The sequence below is a fragment of the Eublepharis macularius genome, chromosome 1, assembly GCF_028583425.1.
Source record: "Eublepharis macularius isolate TG4126 chromosome 1, MPM_Emac_v1.0, whole genome shotgun sequence".
Taxonomy (NCBI): domain Eukaryota; kingdom Metazoa; phylum Chordata; class Lepidosauria; order Squamata; family Eublepharidae; genus Eublepharis; species Eublepharis macularius.
Window position 1 is genome coordinate 236,511,602 of NC_072790.1, and position 23,242 is coordinate 236,534,843.

The 23,242-nt window shown below is 49.0% G+C and overlaps 1 protein-coding gene across 1 annotated transcript in view; it reads left to right on the forward strand.

The window, feature by feature from the left end:
- The first annotated feature begins 5,091 nt into the window (after positions 1-5,091).
- The window catches only part of USP21 (ubiquitin specific peptidase 21), a 30,912-nt gene continuing 12,761 nt past the window's right edge, over positions 5,092-23,242 (forward strand). Inside the window, exons 1-6 of the mRNA XM_054973658.1 lie at positions 5,092-5,160; positions 12,087-12,180; positions 12,360-13,158; positions 18,971-19,030; positions 20,578-20,701; positions 22,218-22,329. Of these exons, the coding sequence (XP_054829633.1) occupies positions 12,385-13,158; positions 18,971-19,030; positions 20,578-20,701; positions 22,218-22,329 (1,070 nt within the window). The 5' untranslated portion in view covers positions 5,092-5,160; positions 12,087-12,180; positions 12,360-12,384. The remainder of the gene's footprint in view (positions 5,161-12,086; positions 12,181-12,359; positions 13,159-18,970; positions 19,031-20,577; positions 20,702-22,217; positions 22,330-23,242) is intronic.

The window sequence follows — 23,242 nt, forward strand, 5'->3', positions numbered from 1 at the left end:
TGTTCCTTGCGTGTTGCCCAACCTGTTCTCCTGCTGTGGCGAACGGGACACGCCGGACAGATGGGGTGGGTGATAGAGGGAGGGAGGGAAAGGGCAGGTGGAGTTGTGATGGCTTCTTCTCTCTCGCTGTACTGGGAGATTTAAAGATGTGCATCTGGTCTCCCAGACTAAGGGGACACCAATAATTGTGCTTCTCACAAACCAGGACAAGAGGGTGAATGAATGATCTCTTCAGGTCTGAAAAGACGTCATCTCCAAGGCTGTCCATCACTGGTGATCACTTATACTGGGCTATCGGTGTCACTGATGCCTGAACCCAAGGAGGTTGCAGTCTAAAACAAAACCAGCCATGAGAGGGGAAACGGAGAAAAGGAGGTCTGAACATCAGCAGATACTGTGACATATCCATAAAGATTAACCACGCTTGGGAAGGAAGGCTTAAGATAAAGCCAAAGGAAGTTTTTGTTCTGGTAAAGGTAGGATGTGGGAGTGTTGGCCAAAGTCTGTATGCGCAGGTCAAGAACTTCGTGCAGGCGTTTCAGTTGCAAAGCTGTGTGTTGGCAGTAAGTCCCAGTGCCATCCATAGGACTTCTGCCTCAATATTAGAGCCACTCGTTTTTTTTCCCCAGCTGTTGGGCATTTCACCCCAGCATACCTATTGTTCAAATGTTACTCAACAGCATGCGGTTGAAGGTGTGAACCATGTTCTATGAAAAGTGCATTTCAGGAGCACATGCTGTTGCTAGGGTTGCCAGCCCCCAGGTAGTGGCTGGAGATCTCCCGGAATTACAACTGGTCTCCAGGCCACAGAGATCAGTTCACCCGGAGAAAATGGCTACTTTTGGGGGTGGACTCTATGGAATTATGCCATGCCAAGGTCCTTTCCCTCCTCAAACCCCACTTTCTCCAGGTTTCTCCAGGTTCCACCCCCCAGATCTCCAGGAATTTCCTAAGTTAGCTGGCAACTCTAGCTGTTGCCTTATACTGAGAGCAAAACGAGATGTGGTGGAGTCCTTGTGGCCTCCATGAGGACACTACTGTCATTTAAAAATAATTTTAAGATGCCACAAGGGTTTCCCTGCCCCGTGTCTTATCAAGTGTCAGAATGGACCATGCACCCCCCTGTGGCTGTTTCGGCACTTGAAGAGGCTTGGGAGGAGGAGGAGAATGCTGTTCTGTAGGCCCAATCAGCACTGGACCTAGGGTTCCCAGTTGCCCACTGGTGGTGGGCAATTTCCCAGGGGTTTGCCCTGTTGCCCGCAAATGGTTGGGGATCGACGGGAGGTGGCAAGCTCCCTAGAGATCTGCCACCGGCAGGCACCCCAGGAACACTTGTGGTGCACATGCTCCCAGCGGACACGATGACATCACTTCCACTGGTCGGGTACAGGGACCTGGCAGCTCTAACTGGCCCCTGGCAGAATTGTCAAATGACTTCTAAATGGTGGCAGAGACCTTGTAGCAGCCATGAGGGTGCCATCACATCTAGTTCTGCCCCATGTCAAACCAGTGTAAAACTGCAAGTCTGCAGTATCTGCAGCGGGCAAGGGGGTGCTTCCTCCCCACCCCCAGAGCCCTAAATGCAGGGCTTATTTCGAGGGAGAATGCACAGGAATGCAGTTCCAGCTGTTCCCCAAAGAGGTCACATGACAGGTGGCCCCGCCCACCTGATTCTCAGCCATTTTGGACCCATTTCGGCCTGGATTGGGGCCGAAACGGCCCAGATCGGGCCTCTGACAGGTGGTGGATCACTCTCCCACTTGGGCCCCTTTTCAGCCATTTTCAGCCCCTTTTTGCCATTTGGGGCCCAATTTCGGTCCTGAATGGCCAGAACTGGGTCCAAAACAGCCAGGATAGGTGATGTCAGAGGGTGTGGCATATGCAAATCAGTTATGCTAATGACACACTTCTGGTGCTGGCAAAGGGTGTTGCATATGCTAATGAGTTATGCTAATGAGTTCCTCCAGCTTTTTCTACGAAATGACCCATGCCTAAATGTACTAATTTTTGTCACACACAGCCCTCCAACTAGTCAGCCAAGAGGTCTAGAGAGATCTTTGAGTGTCCTTGTCTCCCCTACCCCACCAAGAACCAGTGTTATATAGTGGTTAGAGCATCAGACTAGGAACTGTATCTGACAACGTGAGCTTTTGGTCTAGGAACTAGGAGACCTGTGTTCGAATCTCCACTTTGCCATGCAAACTTGCTTGGTGACCTTGGGCCAGTTGCACACTCTTTGCCTTACCTACCTCATAGGGTTGTTTTGAGGATAAAATGGAGGAAAGGAGAATGATATAAGCTGTTTTGGGTCCCCGTTGTGAGAGAGTCACGTGAACACACGAAGCTGCTTTATATTGAATCAGATCATCAGTCCATCAAGGTCAGTATTGTCTACTCGGGCTGGCAGCCGCTCTCCAGGGTGGCTTGAATTCTATGCAATTTATATTATGTAAATTATAGCAAGGGACAATTTTACTGGTCGTTTGGCAATATTTTAAAGTATATATTGTTGATTGATTAATTAGGCTTTTAGGATGGTATAATTAGGCTTTTAAGTAGGGCTCATTTCGAGGGGGAACGCACAGGAACGCAGTTCCGGCAGTTCCCCAAAGAGGTCACATGTCAGGTGGCCCCACCCACCTGACTCTTGGCCATTTTGGGCCCGTTTCGGCCTGGATTGGGTCCAAAACGACCCGGATCGGGCTTCTGACGGGTGGTGGATCACTCTCCTGCTCATCAGTGGCCCAATCCTGACCATTTTGGGCCCCTTTTTGGCCATTTTCAGCCCCTTTTTGCCATTTGGGGCCCAATTTCGGCCCTGAATGGCCAGAATTGAGTCCAAAACAGCCAGAATAGGTGATGTCAGGGGGTGTGGCATATGCAAATCAGTTATACTAATGACACACTTCCGGTGATGGCAAGAGGCATGGCATATGCTAATGAGTTGTGCTAATGAGTTCCTCCAGCTCTTTTTCTACAAAATGACCTCTGCTTTTAAGACTGATAGTTAAGTAAATTTTAAATTTAGGAAAAGTCAATAATGCTAGGGAAAGTGGAAGGCGGTAGGAAAAGAGGAAGGCCTAAAATGAGCTGGCTTGACTCAATAAAAGAAGCCACGCCCTCCAGTTTGCAGGATCTGAGCAAGTCTGTTAGTGATAGGACATTTTGGAGGTCTCTCATTCATAGGGTCGCCATAGGTCGGAGGTGACTTGACGGCACATAACAACAATTGCTGAAATATGTAACTTGTTTAACGTTTGTTTTATACGGCTTGTGCCGTGCTGATGTTTGATCATTTGTGATTTTGAATTGGCACCAAGAAAATGATGGCCTCTGGCTAACAAAGATAAACTGACTATGTTGTCTATTTAGACTGACAGCAGCTCACCAAGGTGGCTCAGGCGAAGGCCTTTCACCAGACCTGCTACCTGGTCCTTTGAACTGGAGATGCCGAGGATTGAACCTGAGACTTTGTGCATGTCAAACAGAAGCCCTGCCATTGAGCCACAGCCCCATTGTAATAATAAACTGTTGCAACACCATGTCCAGTTGGGGCTCCCTCCTTTCAAAGTATAAGTGAAGTAAATAAATAAAATTATTTCTTTGGATGCCTTTTCCTGGGAGTAAACCGCATTGCACTTAATTTTGAGCAAGGCTGCATAACAGCGGAGGGCTTTGACTTCCTGCTGGGAAGGCTCAGGCTTGTCTGTGGCTGGACGGGATCCAGTAGGTGTTTAATTGTATGCCAAGGGCTCTTCAGCCGGTCCTGTCTGCAGTTAAGACTTGCTGGGGCGTTAAAGAGCCGGCCTTGATTAGTGACTGGGTAGTGAGTCAGGTGGGCCTCTGTCTTTGCGCTGAGTAAACTAATACAGCGTAAGTAAGCAGTGAATACAGGAGAACGGGAGCACTGCAATGAATGGATTTTTGCAAGCTGATCTAGGCGGATCCATTTACCAGCCAGCGAAAGGCACAATTCTTTCTTGATGGCAGAAAGAGGGAAGCTGCTTCGAAGCATCGCCTGCCAGCACCACAAGGAGGGCACGTAAGCGTCTGTTACCAAGAATGGGTCAGAGGCAGCGTAGCGGTGCGTGTGGTGGATACAGTGTCAGGCTAGGACTGGGGAAATCTGGGTTCAGATCCTGGTAACAAACCTTGCTGAGTGTTGGTTCTCTTGGCTCTCAAATCAGCCCTATGATTTCCCAGCTTGATGGGAAGTGACAGATGTAGTTCTTGCATGCTGCCCAGGACTTCTTGGAGAAAATTTGGTAGGCAAACATTAATTCTGAAATGCTTATTAGATCGTATGTTTCAGGGAGATGTAAAGGCTTTGCCTTTTAAAAAATCCTATGTAAAAAAATAAGTGGAGAGCCAGTTCTATGCATTTTATGCTTCCCTTGCTTGCTTGCAAGTATTCTTCTAACTAAAACACGCGTAGGATCGGATTGCAATTATATGCACTCTTCTTTAAGAATGCAACCTGTTTAATCCTAAAACGAGATGTCTTGACACACAAAAAAGCTACGTCCTCCAGTTTGCAGGATCGAGCAAGTCTGTTAATAATAGGACGTTTTAGAGGTCTTTTATTCCTAGGGTCGCCATAGGTTGGAGGCGAATTGACGTCACATAACACAGATATGCTTGCTTGCTTACTTGTGCTTCTAACTAAAACATGCCTAGGATCGCGTTGCAATCATATGCGCGCTTCTCTAGATTAAGTAGGCGTTATTACTCAGGTAACACGCCTGGGGGTAGTTTGGAGAGCCCCACTTCTAAAAAAAATTCTTATTTGTGAGTAAACCCCGTGTAAACAAAGTGGAAATTGCTAGTGAGCATCGGGGTCGGCATGCAAAGGCGCGCCGATGACTTTGATGTCTCTCTCCCTTTAATTCCCGGGAACGCTTCTCTGTTTCCATAGTGACGGGAAGTGGGCGTGGCTGAGGGGGGCTGGTAAGGAGGAGAGAACGAAAAAAAAGAAGGGAGCGAGCAGCGCCGAGAGGCGCATGCGCAAAGCCTTCCCGGAGAGGCCGGCCGGTTACGGGAGCGCTGGCGCGTGCGCCGTGTGGCCGCGCGAAGCCGGCTTCGGCAGGGCACCTGCGGGGGAGGAACAAAGATGGCGGCTTGTGCTGCAGGAGTTGTTGTTGCCATGGCGTCCTGCAGGAGGTGAGGCCCGCACCTGGGCTCCTTCGCGGGAGCGGGTCCGAGCGAGGGCTGGGGGTGCTGCTCGGTGGGATTTGGGGTGGGGGCGAGCAGGCACCGGGCAGGGGACGCTGGGGAGGAGGGTTTTCCCTCTCGCGGTGATGCTGGCTTGGGGAGCTGAGTATGCATTTGGGTGGTGGAGCAGTGGCTCCCTGTGGGGGGTTCTCTAGGGCTGCTCGAAGGCTGGCTTCGAAAATTCAGATGATTCCCCAAACGGACAAATACTGTGTGTGTGAGTACGTATATGTGCGTGTGCCTACATGTTCTGTACGTTTGGGTTGAGTGGCCCTTTAGAGACCACCAAGATTTTCAGGGTCTGAGCTTTCGAGAGTCAAATTCAGATACTTTCCTCAGATATGATAGGGATGTTCTGAAGAAGTGAGCTCTGATTCTCAAAAGCTTGAGTCCAGTAGCACTTATAAGACTAACAAATTTTGTGGTACTGTATGAGCTTTCGTAAGTCACAGCTCACTTCTTCAGGTATCATCTTCAGGTATCTGAAGAAGTGAGCTGTGACTCATGAAAGCTCATACCCTACCATAAATGTTATTAGTCTTATAGGTGCTACAGGACTCTTGCTCTTTCCTACTGCTACAGACAAACACGGCTACCCGTCTTGATTTATCACAAAAGCTTATTCACAAAAAATCTCATTGGTCTCTAAGGTGCCACTGGACTCAAATCCTGCTGTCCTACTGTCGACCCAGACAGCTACCTACCTGAAAGTATATTTTTATATTTGAGTGTGGTCATATGCCAGTATTCTCTGCATAGTGTAATTTCTTTTCAGAGGAAGGCAACGGTGAACCACCTCTGCTTATCTCTTGCCCTGAACATCCCACAAGGTGGAACTTCATGGGGTTGACATGGGTTGCGATTTAACAGCATGCATAGTAGTAGTGATGTGCTAATAATTAGCATTTGTATAGTGCATTCAAGTTTTAAAAGGTTTCTGATTTTCTTGTCGTTACAACAGCTTTGTAAGAAAGGTCATGTTGCAGGTTGGAGGTGAAGGCTGAGGGATGATTGGTGACAAGGCTTATGCGAATTCATTCATGTTGTGAGTTCACAGCAGAACAAGATTATAACTGGGCCCTGGGGCTGGCGGAACGCTCAGAGTTTACCCATTAATATATGCAGGGAATGTGATCTGGCAGATTGCTAGATTTTCCAAATGAAAACCCCAGTGAAATTAATTTATGGCAGACTGCAGAAAGCAACTTTTGAACCGAAATGGAAATGCTTTCTCGGGTTCTGGAAGAAAGAAGGGGTGAGGGCTAGATGTAAATAGCCTGATCTAGTGGTTAAGGTGTTGGAGTGGGATCTGAGAAACCCCCGTGTCAAATCCCGCCCCCTCTTCCTTGGCAGTTCACTGGGTGACCTTGTGCCAGTCGTGCTCTATCAGCCTATCCTACCTCACAAGCTTGGTGCAAATGCAAATGGAGGAAGACAGACCAATATGTGCCTTTCTGAGCTCCTTGGTGGGATAAAAATGTACTAAATATATGGATAATTGCTATAACTGCTTTGTATTGATCTGAATTTGGGCTTAGTTTTTTTTTTAAATGGGCCTGCCTGAGAAGCTCAGGAGAGCCCCCGTTCTCCAGCTTTCCACAAACGATGCAAAAACGAATTATTCAAAAAGGCTTTTGTATTGTAGGGAGGGGCTCTCAGATGCTTCGCTAATGAGTTAAGGACCGTAGACTTCACCGCTATGTTGTCTTACGTACTACCTGTCATCTTAAATATGTGCTCCTATGAGCTACTTGTGCTTCATGTGGTCTAATGTCAGCCCTAGAATTGCTTATGTTCTGTTTCAGCATTTCTTCAACTCTATATTGGATTCTTACATTTAATTCATTCGTTTAATAGTTATTCGATTTTTTGTTCGCTCTCCCCATGGCGGGTTTAGAGCAGAGTAACAACCAGGTTAAAACACATTAAAACATACATAAAACAGTTTGTACAATGATAAAACTCAGGTGGTGGCCCCCAGAATATGCCCCACCCCATTAACAGGGCATAACAGGGGTGGGAAGTGGAGAAAGCAACTAGTCTGATGGAAAGCTCGGAGGGGGTCACAGTCCCCCCGGCCCCCGGACAGGAGGCTAGCGGGGAGACACACCTACACTTACTAATGCTTTGCTATGTCTTTGCAAAATTGTGTTTATTTGGGTATAAAATTGTGTTTATACCCTATGGCATTGTTCATGGAAATGATCCTGATATTGACTGTATTAATCTCACACTGTGTAATCCACCTTGAGTCTCAGTGAGAAAGGCGGATTATAAATGAGTGACATAAATAAATAACTAAATGATCATATCATTTAATGTTGAACACATACGCATGACGCTGCCTTACACGGAATCAGACAATCAGTCCATCAAGGTCAGTATTATCTAAGACTGGCAGCAACTCTCAGGTAGAGGCCTGTCGCATCACCCGTTACACGATCCTTTTAAACAGAGGTGCCAGGGATTGAACCCAGGGCCTTCTGCATGCCAAGCAGAAACTCTGCCACGGAGCCAAAAGCCTTCCACCTTGATGTTGTATATTAGTAGTACTCAGGCTCTTTTAAATCTCACCTGTTGCTCTTTTGAGCACTGCTCTTGAATCCAGAGGAGTTAGCCGTGCTAGTCTGTGGTTGCACACTAGTAAAGAGTCCAGTAGCGCCTTTAAGACTAACCAACTTTATTAAAGCGTAAGCTTTCGAGAACCACAGCTCTCTTCGTCAGATGCATCTGACGAAGAGAGCTGTGGTTCTCGAAAGCTTACGCTTCAATAAAGCCGGTTAGTCTTAAAGGCGCTACTGGACTCTTTACTATTCTGCTCTTGAATGTGGCACTTATCCCGTGTTTCAGGAAAACAAGCAAGGTCCTTGCCTAATAGGGATCGTGGTGGGCTGGTAGTTCCCACCCTCAAATAGCCACTGCCAGAAGAACAGATAAGCTACAAGCCACCTTGAGGTGCAGGCCTCATGCTAGAGATGGACGCAAATGTGACTCTTTTGGTTGATGGTAATTGCAACTGGGGCTGCCCGCCAGCGACTCTTGCATGAAATAAACATGGTAGGGCTCTCCTGCGTGCAGTGACCATTACGGATGTGTTGATCTTGTCTTATCTGTTATTGAAGGGCCTTTCTGTTTAGCAATAATGTTTAAGCACGTTTTGAAGGTTTGAACGGGGAATTTATAGTTCAGTTGTCCCGCCGTTGCTTTGCCCACCTGCTCCCTAGATATAGATAGGCTGGGGCAGAGGGAGCATTGCATTATTATGTAATCTCTTTGTGTAATAATATGTTGGTTTGGGCTAGAGGAGGAGATGATACTTTTCGCAGGGTCGTCAGTGAGAGGGATGGGATTGGGGGGGAGTGGGCTGTAATGGGTCTTCATATTGTAAGCAGAGGGGCTTTTAATGGGCAGATGAGCTTTGAATAGGGGAGGGGGCTTGGCTTGAAAAGAGGAGGCCCCTATATGGAGTAAGTGGGTTTAAAGTGGGGGAAGGAGAGAGAAGGCTTGGGTGTTTAAGCGCTTCTTTAAAAAAAACCCACAACTGTATAATGTATGAACAGTTTTCACAGATGGCTTCTTCAAAGGCCCATTGAGCAACCAGCCACACGGTCAGTTGGACTCGTCCCCATAATTAACATGAAATTCAATGCCACTGGATGTGATGGTAAGCGAGGCGTTAAAGAAAGGATATAATGGTCACTGTAGTGGCTTGGATGAGTTCTGGGAAATAAGTCTATCAGTGGCTATGAGCCTAATGGAACCTCCAGGCTAGAGGCCAAATACGTTTGAATGCTAATGGTAGGGGAGCAGCCACTGTGCTTGCGAGCTCCCCAGGCGCATGTGGCTGACCACCGTTAGAAACAGAACGGGTAACTGGACGGACGCTTGATCAGGTTTTCCAAGGCAGTTGTTTGTGGGGAATGGGGAACCCTGGCGGAGGTTGTGCTCTATATTTCTCATATTCGAAACGTGGTCGTCTGGATCTCAGTCTTGGCTTAAAGTAAAGAAGCCAACAGAATAAAAATAATCCATGACAGAGTTAAGGAGAGTCTTGTATATGAAGATGTAAGAGGGCCAGATATAAAGACAGCATTGGGTTTGTTGTAGAAATATTTCCCTCCCAGGGCCTACGTAAGTACTTTCTAGTCTTCCATTGACTCCTCACAAAAAACAGCTGGATTCTGAATATATTCTTCCTTTATTTACCCTGAGTTGAGTAGTCATGTTCTTAGGGCATGTTTCTGAAGCCTGCTCAGCTTCCTCTTCCTCCACATTCTGTGACCTTGCGAATGCTTCCCGTGCTTCCCTTTCAGACTTGTCTTTGCGGTCTTTAAGGATTAAGTGCTTGCTGTCAAAAATGCATCGCTTTGGGGTTCGGTGGCGTCGCTTTTGTATAAGGTTCTGTGACTATTTCACAGCTTCTGCCCAAATGCCTTCCACTGTGTTGCTCTGTGGGTTTAGCATGGGTGGGGGGGCACCCAGTCTCACCTAAACTGTTGCTGTTAATGCTGAGGCATTTGAATTCCCCACCTTAATATTATGGGGGTTGCTGGCCTCTGCATGTGTGTGTGTGTTATGTGCCGTCAAGTCACTTCCGACCTATGGCGACCCTATGAATGAAAGACCTCCAAAATGTCCTATCATTGCTCAGATCCTGCAAACTGGAGGACGTGGCTTCTTTTATTGAGTCCAGCCATTTTAGGTCTTCCTCTTGCCTTCCACTTTTCCTAGCATTATTGACTTTTCCAGAGAATCTTGTCTTCTCATGATGTGACCAAGATTAGCATAACAATTATACAGATTCACAGACGATAGGTCTATTGACACTGATGAGAACTAAAAATGGAACCCCCTGTGTGCAGAGGCAGTCTATCTCCGAGGAGCAGATGGATCAAATAATAGGAGAAGGCTGTTTCCTTCACGCTCTGGCTGTCAGCTTCCCAAGAGGCACACGATCACTTTTGAAACAGAATGTTGGGCTTGATCTGATTCAGTACAGAAACATGTTCTTCTTGTTGCCATAATTTATGTAATTCCTGAAATCGTGGTTGGCAAGCTTTTCAGAATGTTGCTTTCTTGGTTGTGGAAGGCTTGGCTTGACTTGCAACAAATGGATTTTTTTTTAAAAATTAACCCAGAGTCTTGTAGCCCCTCGGGCTGTTGTCTGAGGACAGAGACTCCAATGAGAAAGCAAAAGGTACACGCAAGTTTCTGGTTCGCGGGGCTGAATTGCAGCTTGCCGCATATGTGGAAAGAACATTTGATTCAGAACAACTTGGGGGCAACCAAAATATCTCTGCTAAAGGAACAGGGTTACACTGAGTACTGAATCTGGCTGTCTTCATTGCCTCGGAAACGGGTGGGGTTGTAGCTCAGAGCACCAGCTTTGCCTGCGTATGGTCCCAGGTTCAGTCCATGGCCTCTCCAGGTAAAGGATCTCGGGTAGCAGTGGATTGGGAATGAGTTCCTGGAGCATCACAGCAGCCAGCGTAGACAACCCTCATCTAGGTGGGTCAATGCCCTGACTTGCTATAAGGCCGCTTCATGTATTCATAGAAGCAACAAGTGTCTCCCCCCCCCCCGCCCCTTTAAACAGCGGCTGCTACTTGGGAAAGAGAGCTGAACGTTTAATTATACCGCAGCTGGTCAGTTTCAATTGTTGATGCTCTGGGTGGAAGCGTCTGTCACTTTTTTGATCCTTTATTTTCGCATCGTTTCTCATTTTTGCAATCCCCATTCTTTTGCCTTCCTTTCTAGAAGCCTCGCGCAATTGAATGGCATTGTTCTACACCATGTAATCTGTCTTGACTCTCAGTGAGAAAGGCAGGTAATACAGTAAAAATTTTCCCAGTCTTTGTCGTTGCCGTAAAATCTTCAAAAAAGCTGGAAGTCTAAAATGCTTGCATGACAAATGTAAATCATTTTGTAAGAGACCAAATTTTTATTTATTTACTTACTTATCTTATTTATGCAGAGGAGTTAGCCATGTTAGTCTGTAGTAGCAAAATCAAAAAGAGTCCAGTAGCACCTTTAAGACTAACCAGCTTTACTGTAGCATAAGCTTTTGAGAATCACAGTTCTCTTCGTCAGATGCATGCCAAATGTAAATCTCTCTCTGACGAAGAGAACTATGATTCTCAAAAGCTTATGCTACAGTAAAGCTGGTTAGTCTTAAAGGTGCTACTGGACTCTTTTTGATTATGTTATTTATAGGCTGGTTTTCTTACTGAGACTCGAGGCGGATTACACAGTGCGAGTTTAGTACAGTCAGTTTCAAGGGAATTTCAATAAACAATGTAACAGGGTATATAAATGCAAATTTGCAAGATTTAAAACCGGCAGAAATCCGATACAGAGTTGAAGAAATGTTGAAACGGAGCATGAGCAATTCTAAGCCTGACATGTTGTACAGCGTAGACCTACCCACTGGGATCATACTTAAGGCAAGAGATAGTACATAGTAGGTTGGAGGGGAACTGATCTTGGGTGAGTTTTGTGTGCGTGTGAACCTAGACTCAGCGCTTCTTTCCTGCCCCTCCTTACCATTCCCGTCTGATCGTGTGCACCCTGTTCACGCCTGTGCCTTATTTCTTGGGGGGGGGGGTCAGCTCTCCACTACCCGTTCTGCGAATGTCTTAGAACCCAGTCTTTACATTTCCAGATTACTGATTTAGTTTGAAGCATTGACGACTGTCGGCTTTTCTAAGGAGGGCGGGGTGGGGGGCAGTGTGAGCTGCACAGGAAGCCTGAATTCAGGTTGTGTCCCCAGCATCTGTCTGCTGTGCGTATCTGAAATCTTACTTAAGGGGATCATCTCTGAATGACGGTGGGTTGTTTTTTTTTCACCAGCCCTGCTTTTGTGTTTTGTCTTCCAGGGCAAGAGCAGAGGGGAGCCCTCGGGCAGTCAGCCGCCTCTGTGAGGTGTGAAGCTTGGGCTGGCAGGGGCAAGAGGCTCTCCACTTGTGAGAGGTACGTGCCAACTTGCGAGTAGCTCTGCTGGTTGTGACCGGCCCCTCCGGCTCTCTGCTGGGGCTCGGTGCCTTTATTACGAACAGGGTTCTGCAGACTAGCAAGCGGGCCGCTCACCCAGCACCAGTCTTCCTACCGATCCATTTCTCCGTTTCATTTCTGGCTCTCTCTCTTCCCAGGGCTTTCCTCTCCTTTCCCTCCGCAATGCCCCAAGCCTCTGAGCACCGCATGAGCCGGGCTAGAGAGCAAGCAGTCATCACCTCTCAGCCGAAAGCGACCACCAGGCTCCCAAACGGACACCGGACCCTGAGCCAAGAGCACCGTGGCCCTGCCGCCATCTCCAACGGACTCTCGGTGACACCCAAGCTCCGGCCGTTACCACCCAGGCCAAACCCACTGGATGACCGGGGCAAAAAGGCAGAGCTGGACCGGGGCAGGGCCTCCAAGCGTGCGGACGTGTTGCGTGGCTCTGCCTCCCGACGCGGCCCGATGAAGGCAGACCATGGGCTCAAAGTGCCCGGCTGCCCCCAAGCCAGCACAATCACGGGCAGCTCTTCCTTCACCTTGCCACCAGGGGTTCTCCTCGGCGGGCCGGATTCTGAGAGCCGGAGAAGCAACCTCATTCGCTCCAAGTCTATCAGTATCGGCGATTTGAGCCAAATGGGCCCCCGTGGGGAGGAGCAGCTGAGCACCGTCCTGAACCGGCTGGCCCTGCGGGACCGCAGCCCCTCTTGTAGCCACAAGCTTGGCCTGGCCCTGAAGAGGAGCTGTTCCCTCCGCAGAGTCAACGTGACCGGCGGGCTGGACGGAAGGCCGACTGCCACGCTGCTGTCCGTCCGCACAGAGGGCTGCCCAAGGCTTCGTGTTTCAGACCCGCAGGCCACGGAATACATTCTCGCCCAAGACATCCCAGTATCGACAAGCCCACCCCAGAGCAAGGCCCCCATTCCAAGCAGACTGGAAGAGAAGGCATCTGCTGTAAGAGACTAGGCAAGAGTGGTTGCAATTGATTGGAGCACTGTTATTCAAGAGAGAAGGAGGGCTTTGGGGGCTGTGCCGTGGCAGGAAGGCTTCTTGGCCAAGTTTTATGCAGTGAGCTCGCCATGGAACCTCAGGATAGCTCTCCCCAGAGCCTTAGGATTTGATTCCAGTAGCACCTTAAAAACCAACCAGGTTTTCAAGGTAAAAGCTTTTGAAAGTCAAAGCTCCCTTCATCTGATGGGGAAATCTTGTTGCCTTTAAGGTGTTACTGGACTCAAATCTTGCAGCTCTACTGCAGACCAACATGGCTAACTACCTGGAACTAGAGCCTTAGGAATTCTAGTACTGGGGCAAGGCAAAGGGTATTGTAACCGTGCTCCCACTATTTTGCCCACAGGGGTGGCTTGGCACAACAGTTCTTCTCTCAATGGGCTGATCCCCCCGCCATCTAAGACAGTCCAGCCCAGTGGGAGGAGGACTGCGCCTGGTCTGCCTGAGCCCCACGTGGCATGGGGTATGAGGCACCCAGCCCACCTGAATTCTGTGTAGTGCTTGGAAGTCGGCACCTGACCAGCTGGGCAGGTAGGCTGCTTCTCCCTCCCCTCCTCTTTGGTGGGGCTTTTGCTGGTGCTCTCTTTCCCTCTCAGTCTTTGCTCAGCATTCCTTGGGGAGGCCACGCCAGTTACGCTGCTTTGAAGCAGCTCAGCTTCCTTTAATGCGCTTGAGCTCCTTGCACTTCTGTGGAACTTGGAGATTGTAGTTCTGGAAATAGTCTGGTGGGTGTAGGTGGGTGTCTGTGAGGATTCTCAATAAGCTAAAATTCTTTGGACGAAGCCTTGATGGTTCACCTGGTTTAGATTTACATGAATCCTAAGTCATGGACTCTCTGGGCTTATCATCTTTTGGCTTTTGTTGGAGAACCCCTGGCCCACCTCTGCTTAGCATGCTGTGCCCTCAGGGGACCTTCTCCTCTGTACGGAATCTCTGTCCACCCAATAAGGGAGTTTCCCCTCTAGCAGAGCCTTCGTGCTGCCCAAAACTGAATTTGCAATAGCGCTTTTAAGAATTTACTCACTTTGGGTACAGAGACCTTATATGATAGACATAGAACTATACATTTCTATATTCGAATATTTTCCACAGAAGGATTCATTGTTGCCTTTGCTTTATTGCTCTATTGACTGTGTCTTATTACATCTTAGTCAGTATATCGCGGGCGCTCTTGTTTTTGTTTCTGCCCCAAACTGAAGGGCAAACTTTTGTCCTCCTCTATGTCACTTCCAGTTGCAGCTCCCCATACGTGGTCAGCCTTCTCTTCCTCCTCCACAAGTTGTTGTATTGGCATTTGTAGGGCATTTTGGCCAGAACCATGCATTTGTAGCCACCTTGGGGTCAAGTAGCAATTTCCCACAGGCCAGTTTGGCTAGGGATCCCGACGGTGTTTTGCCACCTTCTGGGCGCGGAGCAGGGGTCACTGGGTGTGTGGCAGGGGGAGGTATTTGTGAATTTCCTGCATTGTGCAGAGGGTTGGACTAAATGACCCTAGAGGTTCCTTCCAGCCCTGTGATTCTAAGTGACACATGTATGAGGCAGAGTATGCACACTGTTGCTCAGTGTGCGGCTTCTGGTCTGCATGTGGGTCAAATCCATTACTTTGGCATTACTGGCACAAGGAGTTCTGGTCCCTGTGAAGTTTGCACCGAAGAGTTCTCTGCCTTGCCCAGGTGCAGTATCCAAACAAAGAGAGAAACGCGGTAAATAACCTCAAAAGCAAAAAAAGACCCGCGTAGACTTACTAAGTAACCTCTTACGTAAGTTGTAATAAATACCTAAGTATTACTTAATTACAATTCATAAATCCTTTAAATACACAGTGAGTAATTCAGACTTACATTGAAAGACCCTTAAGGCACTCCAACTCACAGTAGGAATAATAATTCATGCACATGCAACATTACAACAGACCCTGCAGCATTCAATCAATATACATAAAGTGCTGGCGCGAAAGTGCTGTTGAGAAAACTTACATTATTGCACATTCATATTAAAATGCAAATGCATAATCAGCACAATAAATCCTTCAAACATAATATTCGAGGGTCATAAGCGCTATGTATCCAAATAGCGAGGGACCAAGCAATATTTACTCCAAAGTAGACGACTCCAAGTGGCTGTGAAAAGTTGCCCAGGGGCAGAGCGTGCAAAGCGGCTTCTTCTCTTTGCATCATGATCCTGCCACCCAAATGACAGAAGTATCTCTCCCCCTACCCGCCCCCCAAGCCTTGGTTCTGCCCGCAAAGCACACCTCCAGTGCTGTCCTGCAGGCACTTCCGGCTCTGTTTAACTTGCTTGAAACTTCTCAAAACAAATTGCTTAAGCAACCTCAGAAACAAATAGGGCCATGGTGACTACCGCAAGCCGTTGTTTCACCTTGCTTCGTGACGCCGTTGTTTTTGCTTTTCCACGTCCAATCACATGCCGGCAGAAAGCCATTGGATATCGGCATTCCTCGTGGCAATGGGCAACGCCTTTCATTTGTGCCTGGCCGGACTGCCGTGTGCCAGCAGTGCTGAAGTAGCTGCTGGCAGTAGCAGCAGTGGCTTCTTGTGGCAAGATGTTTCTGGGAAGCACCTCCCCCTGCAGTACTAGTGACTTTCACCATGTACACTTACTCAGGAAGCCAGTATTCCCACTTAAGTAAGGATCAGGTAGGCGGAGGCCGCAGAGCCGCTGGCAGTCGGAGAAGACAAGAATCGCCTTGGTCAGACCAAAGGTTTGACTGGGTATAAGGCGGCTTGATGAGTGGAATGGAACTGCAGGGGGAACCTTTTGCACAGATGCCAAGGAGGGGCCCCTGCACACCCAGTGTGTTGCGCAGGTGCTGTGATCCTGCTTGTGAACTGGACCAAAGACCCGTTCTCGGCGGTGGCGTTCGCCTCCTGGGGAAACCACGTGCGGCCCTGCAGCCAAGCTTCCGAGGCAGATTGTGGCAAGGGAGTGGTAACTCTTAAAGATGGTGTAGCAGGGAAATGACAGTTTCCATAGAAACAGCTGCACGTGCATAGAGCCAGCAGATGCTGCCTCCAAATCCATTTTGTGAATGCATGGGAGTTTTGTGTACTTTAAGAATGTAGATAAAGTGACTCCCCACCCCCACCCCTCAGAACACTAGAACTTGTGGGTCCGCCGATGGAATTGCAGAAATGCTTCATCACACCACACAAGGCATGTCTAACGTGGAATTCACTGGGCTGGGCTCCATGGATCAGTTCCACTGATGGCGATGCTTTCCCCCGCTGCGCTTGTGTCAGGGCAAGGCTTCTTGCCCCAGGGGCAGACCCTGCTATTAGAACAGATCCATGGGATTCAATCCACTGCCCCAAGAACGTGGTGGGGGGGGCATTAGTTTTAAAAGGCATCCAAATGACTGAGATGACAATGGAGCCTCCAAGTGCAGAGGCAGTATACCTCTAAATGCCAAGTGCTGGGGACTTAGAACAGGGCATGGCTGTTACCCTCATTGTCCTGGTCCTGATTTGAGGAAGGGTACTCAAGGGACATTTCATTGATTGCAGCAGGATTCCGTTCTCATTCTTGTCTGGGTTGCATTGTAAATAGCGAAAGAAGCCATACTTGCAAACGTGCCTCGCTTTTTTCCCCCTAGTTGACCCGCTGTCCAGCCAGCCTCTGTTGCCTGTTGCCATGTCCCTAGGTTACCCTCTATTTTTGGAGAAGGTGCAACCTTCTGTCTGCCCCATGTCCCACCTGGTTCCCTATTTGCACCTGGTTTCCCTGGCGACACCATCAACTCACGTGTTGGTCCATCTGGTGCCCGGCCAAGGTGTAACCATTAATTAATTCCCCCCGGGAAACCTTTTGTGCATTCTTAACAGGGCCGGGGAGCTGCTCCGCCTGCCCTGTTTGGCATGGCCTGTGGGAACAGCTAGTGCATCTGAGAGGGAGGAACGTTCCTATTGGCTCACTGAGAAGTCATGTGCAGCTCTCTGGCAGGTGGCGGCTGTGCGTCTTTGGGCAAATCTTGTGGTCTTCGTTTGCTTTGAGGATCTCTGTGGTTTTCCTAAGGGGCCTGGGTAACCCCGGGCACCCTTTGCGTTGCATTCAGTTATGGTTGTGTTGTGTGTGTTTTTAGTCTTTGTTGGTTCTCCAAACACCCTCCTGTTCCCCAAAGTATCTCTCCCTGCTAATTAATCCCACAGAGCTGAGCCTCCAGAAGAGCCAGGAATAGCCAAGGGAAATCGGATCAGCTAATGAGCTGGTGGCTTATAGGGACGGGGGGAGGGCCCCGTAGTCCTTTTCCATTTGGCGCCCGGCAAGGTGAGCGTGAAATCTCCTCGCCCTCCGCTTGGACAGGGGAACCATGCCAGGGCTTCAGGGGGCTACTCTAGTGGAGCTGCCCCGAAAGCTGCACCGCACACTGGCCACCAAGCGTGAGTTGCATGGCCGAGGGGCCGACATCTCCGAGTCGGTGGTGCACACGGCAGTGATGGGGCTGCTGCTGATGACCAGCGAGGTAATGCCGCAGACCTCTTTTTGGCAAGCACCATGAAAGCTGCTGTTGCAAGAGCTGCTTGTGTGTGTGTGTGTGTGTGTGTGAGTGTGTGTCTTAGGGCTTGGGGCATGGCTAGTTGTTTTGGAGGTCTTAATCGGAGCTTCTGGAGTGTACATTAAAAGTTTTGTGGTGGGTTTAGGACAGTGATCTTCAGCTTTTTTGGATCCAGAAAGCGTCTTTCATTTTGCCTCTAGGTTCTTTTCTGTTCTTCTTCTTTTTTTTTTTTTACGTCTTCCATTTTCCTCTTCCCTCTGGGATGGCCAGTTGCAAAGGTAGGACAGTAGAGCGGCGGTGACTTTAGTAGCTGTGTAGAAGAGGGGGATTCTCATGCATGGTGAGAAAAGCCATAGCACCTCTTCTAAGCAGCACAGCCATTGAAAGTAAAGCCGCTCCTTCTCTTCCTTTGTTCTTGGTCACCTTCTTTCTGCTTCCAAAATATGGTGGTGGCCCCACAAGAGATGCGGTCTTAAGTCAGGTTGCAACCTTGGGAAGGGGGTCCCCTCCCACTGGTTGAAAACCAAAGGAAGGATTGTCATATAAATGAGCCTAGCGGGAAGTTGGTTTGGCGTTTGCAGCCCGTTTCAGAATGTGAGCTGTCAAATGAAACCCCCCAAAGAGACCAAAATTGCCCCCGTGTGTCACTCCCTTGATTCTGTAGCCTATCATTCCTGCCAGTGAAAGTAACAGTATCATTAATGATGTCATTGCACTATTATTATATTTCGTGGTTAAAGTTCACAAGCCTACCCTCTACAGTGAGCCGCCATTTGTCTGCAGCCCTTTGTGCGGCATGATTGAGAAAGGAGCTGAAATTCAGCATTGTGCCGTTTTTTAAATCATTGTATAGTTGAGAGTTGAAGCTGCAGTTCTGTCAGAAGCATAGAAAAGAACACCAGCAGTGTGGTTGAGGGGTGTGCACCAGCAGTTGTGTTTCTTCTCCCCCAAATGTATCTGTCCAGAGACATGAGATTGAGAACCAACATGGTGTAGTGGCTGGGTTAGGACCTGCGGTCGAATCCCCACTCTGGGTGACCAGCTTGCTGGGCTGGTCATGCACTCTCAGCCTAGCCTACCTCACAGGTTTGTTGTGAGGATAAAAAGGGGGAGAGGAAAATGATATAAGCTGCTTTGGGTTGGGGAGAAAGGTGGGGTATAAATGAGATAAGCTGTCACAACAAACAGGAGTGTCCCATCTGCCATTCATCCTTCTGTTTTGTGTTGTTCTTTTCCCCCCCCCAGACCCATCACACCCTCCTGCTGGGGTCCGGGCACATCGGTCTCCGCAATCTTGGCAACACGGTAAGAGGTGGGCTCTCTACCCTTGGCAGTTAGAAATCGGCTTCCCTGCAGCGCGCTTGCTTTTAAAACGTTTCTTAAAAGCAAGTAACGTGCAATTTCTGTTTCTCAAAAGATGTCTTAAAATAGCTGATGTCGGCGAGTTGCACTGGTAGCAGCTTGCTGTGTTTGTAGTCACGTCGGCCTTATGGAATCGGAGCGACGCCGTAGGCGAACCGATGCTCTTACTGGGCAATTTGAAAGAGCAGCAGGACTCCGAAAGCTTGTGTGCGTTGGGGTGGGCAGAGCCGTGAGCACGGTTGCGTAACGCCAAGCCCAGAAAGTGGGGTAGAGGGGTCGTGGCTCTGAGACAGAACCCCTGTTTGCAAGCTAGAGGGTCCCAGGTTTGCTTCTTGGCACTTCCAGCTAAAAGGATCTTGGGTGTTGGGGGAAACACGTGCTTGGTAACGTACAATTAGATGGCAGCTGGGAGAGCAGCAGAGGCAGCTTGCTGCAGCAGCACTCAGAGAAAATGAAAAAGCCTGATGTCTGTGGGAAAGGAAAGAGCGCATAAGAAAGCTGCCTTGTACGGGGTCGGCCTGGGCAGCCTGCTTCTGCCTGCACTGCTTAACAGGGCTCTCCAAGGCCAAAGGCAAGGCTCTTTCCCAGGTGCACATGGCCATAGATGCTGGGATTGTCCCTGGAACCTCGTGTGTGCAGGGCACGTGCTCTGCTGCAGAGTAACAATCCCTCACTCTTGATCTTGCTGGTTAGATGAGGCCAAATGGCCGTTTAGCTCCACAAGCTACCTTTGGGGAAACAGGCTTAACTCACTATAAAGGGATAAAGCGACTTGCACGTTTCTGTTGTGAACCCTCCTGCTTGGCAAAGAACCCTGTGGGGTTTGAATGCTTGCATTTTTTTTAAAAAATCCAGCTGGTTTGAGCTCTCACATCAATGAGAGGCAATGTGGTATGTGGTGGAGAGCATATTGAATGAGGACCAGAGACACCTGAGTTCAAGCAGTTGGTGTGACCGTGGGCCAATCACACTTTCTCTTGGTTTACCCTCCCTCACAGGGTTGTTGTGAGGGTAGGATAGAAGATGTACTGTCAAGGTCAGCTTGCTGAACTGCTGTATTCAGTCACAGTGTTTTAAGCTCGGCATTTCCTCAATGTTTTAAGCTCAGCATTGGCAGAAGCTCTCCAGCGTCTCAAGCAGGGAGGGGGGGAAGTCTTGCCCAACCTTCTTGACCTGGCTGTGCTGGGGATTGAACCGGGAACCTTCTGTCTGCAGAGCAGGTGCTCTGCCTCTGAGCCAGAGGCCTTTCCCTTACACAGCAAGACTTGTTTTCCTAACAGTTGGGGGCATTTGGGAACAAGTGTAGTGGTTACTAGGCCAGGACACCATTGCTTCCTTTCTCCCTATCTAACCAAGGAAGCAGCTGGCCAGGAAAGGATGGAAAGGGAAAGGATGGAAGTCCAGGATGGGGAGCCAGCTGGTACAGATTAGCGGTGGCTGCAATCATACCCCGATGTGCCTTTTTGCTTTCTTCCCCCCCCCCTCCCCAGTGCTTCATGAACGCTGTGCTCCAGTGCCTGAGCAGCACCAAGCCCCTGCGGGATTACTGTTTGCGTCGGGAATTCCGGCAGGAGCAGCCCAGCGCTCTGCGAGCCCAGCAGGAACTGACTGAAGGTAAAGCAAGCAGCCTCGAAGCAAGAGACAAGCACCTTCCAGCTACTGCAGCGGAGGTTATGTAACAAGATCGCTCCCTGATCTCACCTGAGCCAGTGAGATTCCTGCCGTGAGTTAGGGATCTAAATATGTCTTTGGCCACTGCTGTTATATAAGTGCTTGGCTTGGCCTTGCAGGGGCCCAGTTCTACCACCATCTTGTCCCTGGCTCCCCTCTGGGGCTTTTCATAGCCTGTGCTCTCCAGTCGTGCAACAGAGGCCTGGCTCATAGCTAGCAATTTGCCATGAGGAAGGCGGCAGAGGAATGGCGAGGGAGCATCATAAGCCCGTGCAGAACAGCACAGATGTAATACAGGTTGCATAACTGTAGTCTTTATATAGTGCTGGTGAACAACAACCCTGTAAGAAGGCCAGTGTCATCTTTGTTTTGCCAGTGAAGGCCTGGACCTGAGAGCAGCTCAAGGACTTGCCTAAGGCCGTCAAGCAAGTTCGTGGCAGAGACTCCATTAAAACTCAGTCTTTTCTGATTTTGCCTCTTTGCAATCTGAAGTGAGGTGCCCAAGCAGTTGGCAGCCATCTGGCGCTTTTATGCCCACTGACCAGGTCACTGGAGGGAGAGAGCAGGGTTCTCTGCAAAGAAAAAAGCCAAGTTGGTGCCTTTTTTCCTTTGGGGAGAATTCAGGGGCCAGTCTCTCGGGTTGAGTGGAGCCTCATCTGGTAAGCCCCTCCCTGGCCTGCTGGCAACTGTAGGACCAGGGCTGACCTGTTGCCTGTTAGTTGTCCCTGTAGAATTATTTCCTATGGCATGCAGCCGGAAATGTCACCTGCAATTTTTTAAGCCTCCGGTGCTTTCGCAGCTCCTATTCAGGTGTACTTCTATTTTCATCCAGTTTCCCTTCTAATTATTCTAGAACACACTTTCTCCCGATCCTCCAACTCAAGGAGCTTTCTTCATTAATACTTCCTTAACCCTTCTGCCTGTCCCATCCTTCTTTGGGATCATCCAACGGCAGCTAGAGACCGTCACGCCTCCCAGTGACATTAGGTCTCCTCAGCCAATCGCTGCCAGAGGGTTCGCCATAAGGGAAAACTCTTAATGCAGGGGCAGTCATATTTTTATGCTCTGCCTGCACAGCTACAGAGGGAAAGGATCCTTGGCTGGATGCCGTTCTCTGCTATTGCCATTTCCTCTGAATCTTCACACCTACCAGCCCTTTTCCTGCCTCTTAGTTCACTACAGCCGCTGGTGGTCTTGGCCTTAGAGCTGAGTTCGCCTCTGCCACTGTCTTGTGACTTGGGCAAGGCCATACATACAACACCCAACTTTGGTTCCTAATTCTTTTATTTTTAAAGCGGAACAGTAAGCAACCAGCCTCACGTTAATGAGGTGGGAACAAATTAATAGCACAGCAAATAAAATGTTTTTGCCATTGTCAGTGTTTGTAGAAATGAGGCAGAGTAGGGAACACTAACCAGACGGTGTTCTTGTTTTTGGGGTGGCTCTTCATCCCCCCCAGCATTTGCAGATGTCATTGCTGCCTTATGGCACCCCGATTCCATGGAGGCCACCAACCCCGGCCGCTTCAAAGCTGTCTTTCAGAAATACGTGCCGTCCTTCACAGGATACAGGTGAGGGAAGCTCTCTTTCTAGCCTCTTCGTTCTTCCTTCAGCCACGTGGCTGCGCCTTCACATAAAGAAGCCCCCGGACCAGATTCTTTTTAGAAAAAATCAGCGGCAAAGATCAAAACAAGGAGCTGCTGATCCGTTGTCGAGGGGTGTGCCGGGCATGTTTGAGCTTCCTTCAGCTGAACCGTCATTGTCACTGTGAGTCCAGGGTGCTAGGGGACGGGGTCCCTGTCTGAGAATCTGAAAACAGACACGAGGCAAAGACTGGTCACTTATCTATTACTTTTTTATCCTGTTGTCTGGCTAAAAATCGACAGTCGAAGCAGTTCCTGGGAATCAAAAACCCGATAAAAATCTATTTTATCATCCAGTGCAGCTGTTTCTTAGGGTAGGATTCTCAGCTGATGGTTTCTTGCCCTCCTTCTAAGGGGCTTGTCTAGGTCAGTTGGAAGATAAAGATCCAGGTTGGAGCCAGGCATGGTGAAGGGTGTGTCAGCTGCTAAAAAAAAAACGATGATGGTTGGAAAGAGGAACAAGGGGGCATGTCAGCTAGAGCCACATTCAGGCATGGCGGAGGAGGGCCCGGCTCCTTCCCACCCGTCCTTTTAATAGATCGATCAAGGTCCATTTTGGAAAATTGCTTCCCATTTTGGCTACGGGTGTGCATTCTGCAAACCTTTTCTGTTGAAATGTGTACAGTTTGATCTGCATGAATGCTGTTTCTAACCCCGTGTGCACTTCTCACAATTGGCCACAGAGAATCTGTGGGCTTCACAGGACTGAAGTTGTACTGACAATATTTTTTGTCTGCCTTTGGATTTTTCTGTCCCTGACTGTGAAGCCTTGGTGGGGGGCAAGGAGGGCTGGATTCTGTGGGTCTCTTCCCCTGCTGAGAGTCTTTTCCTGACGCAGGCT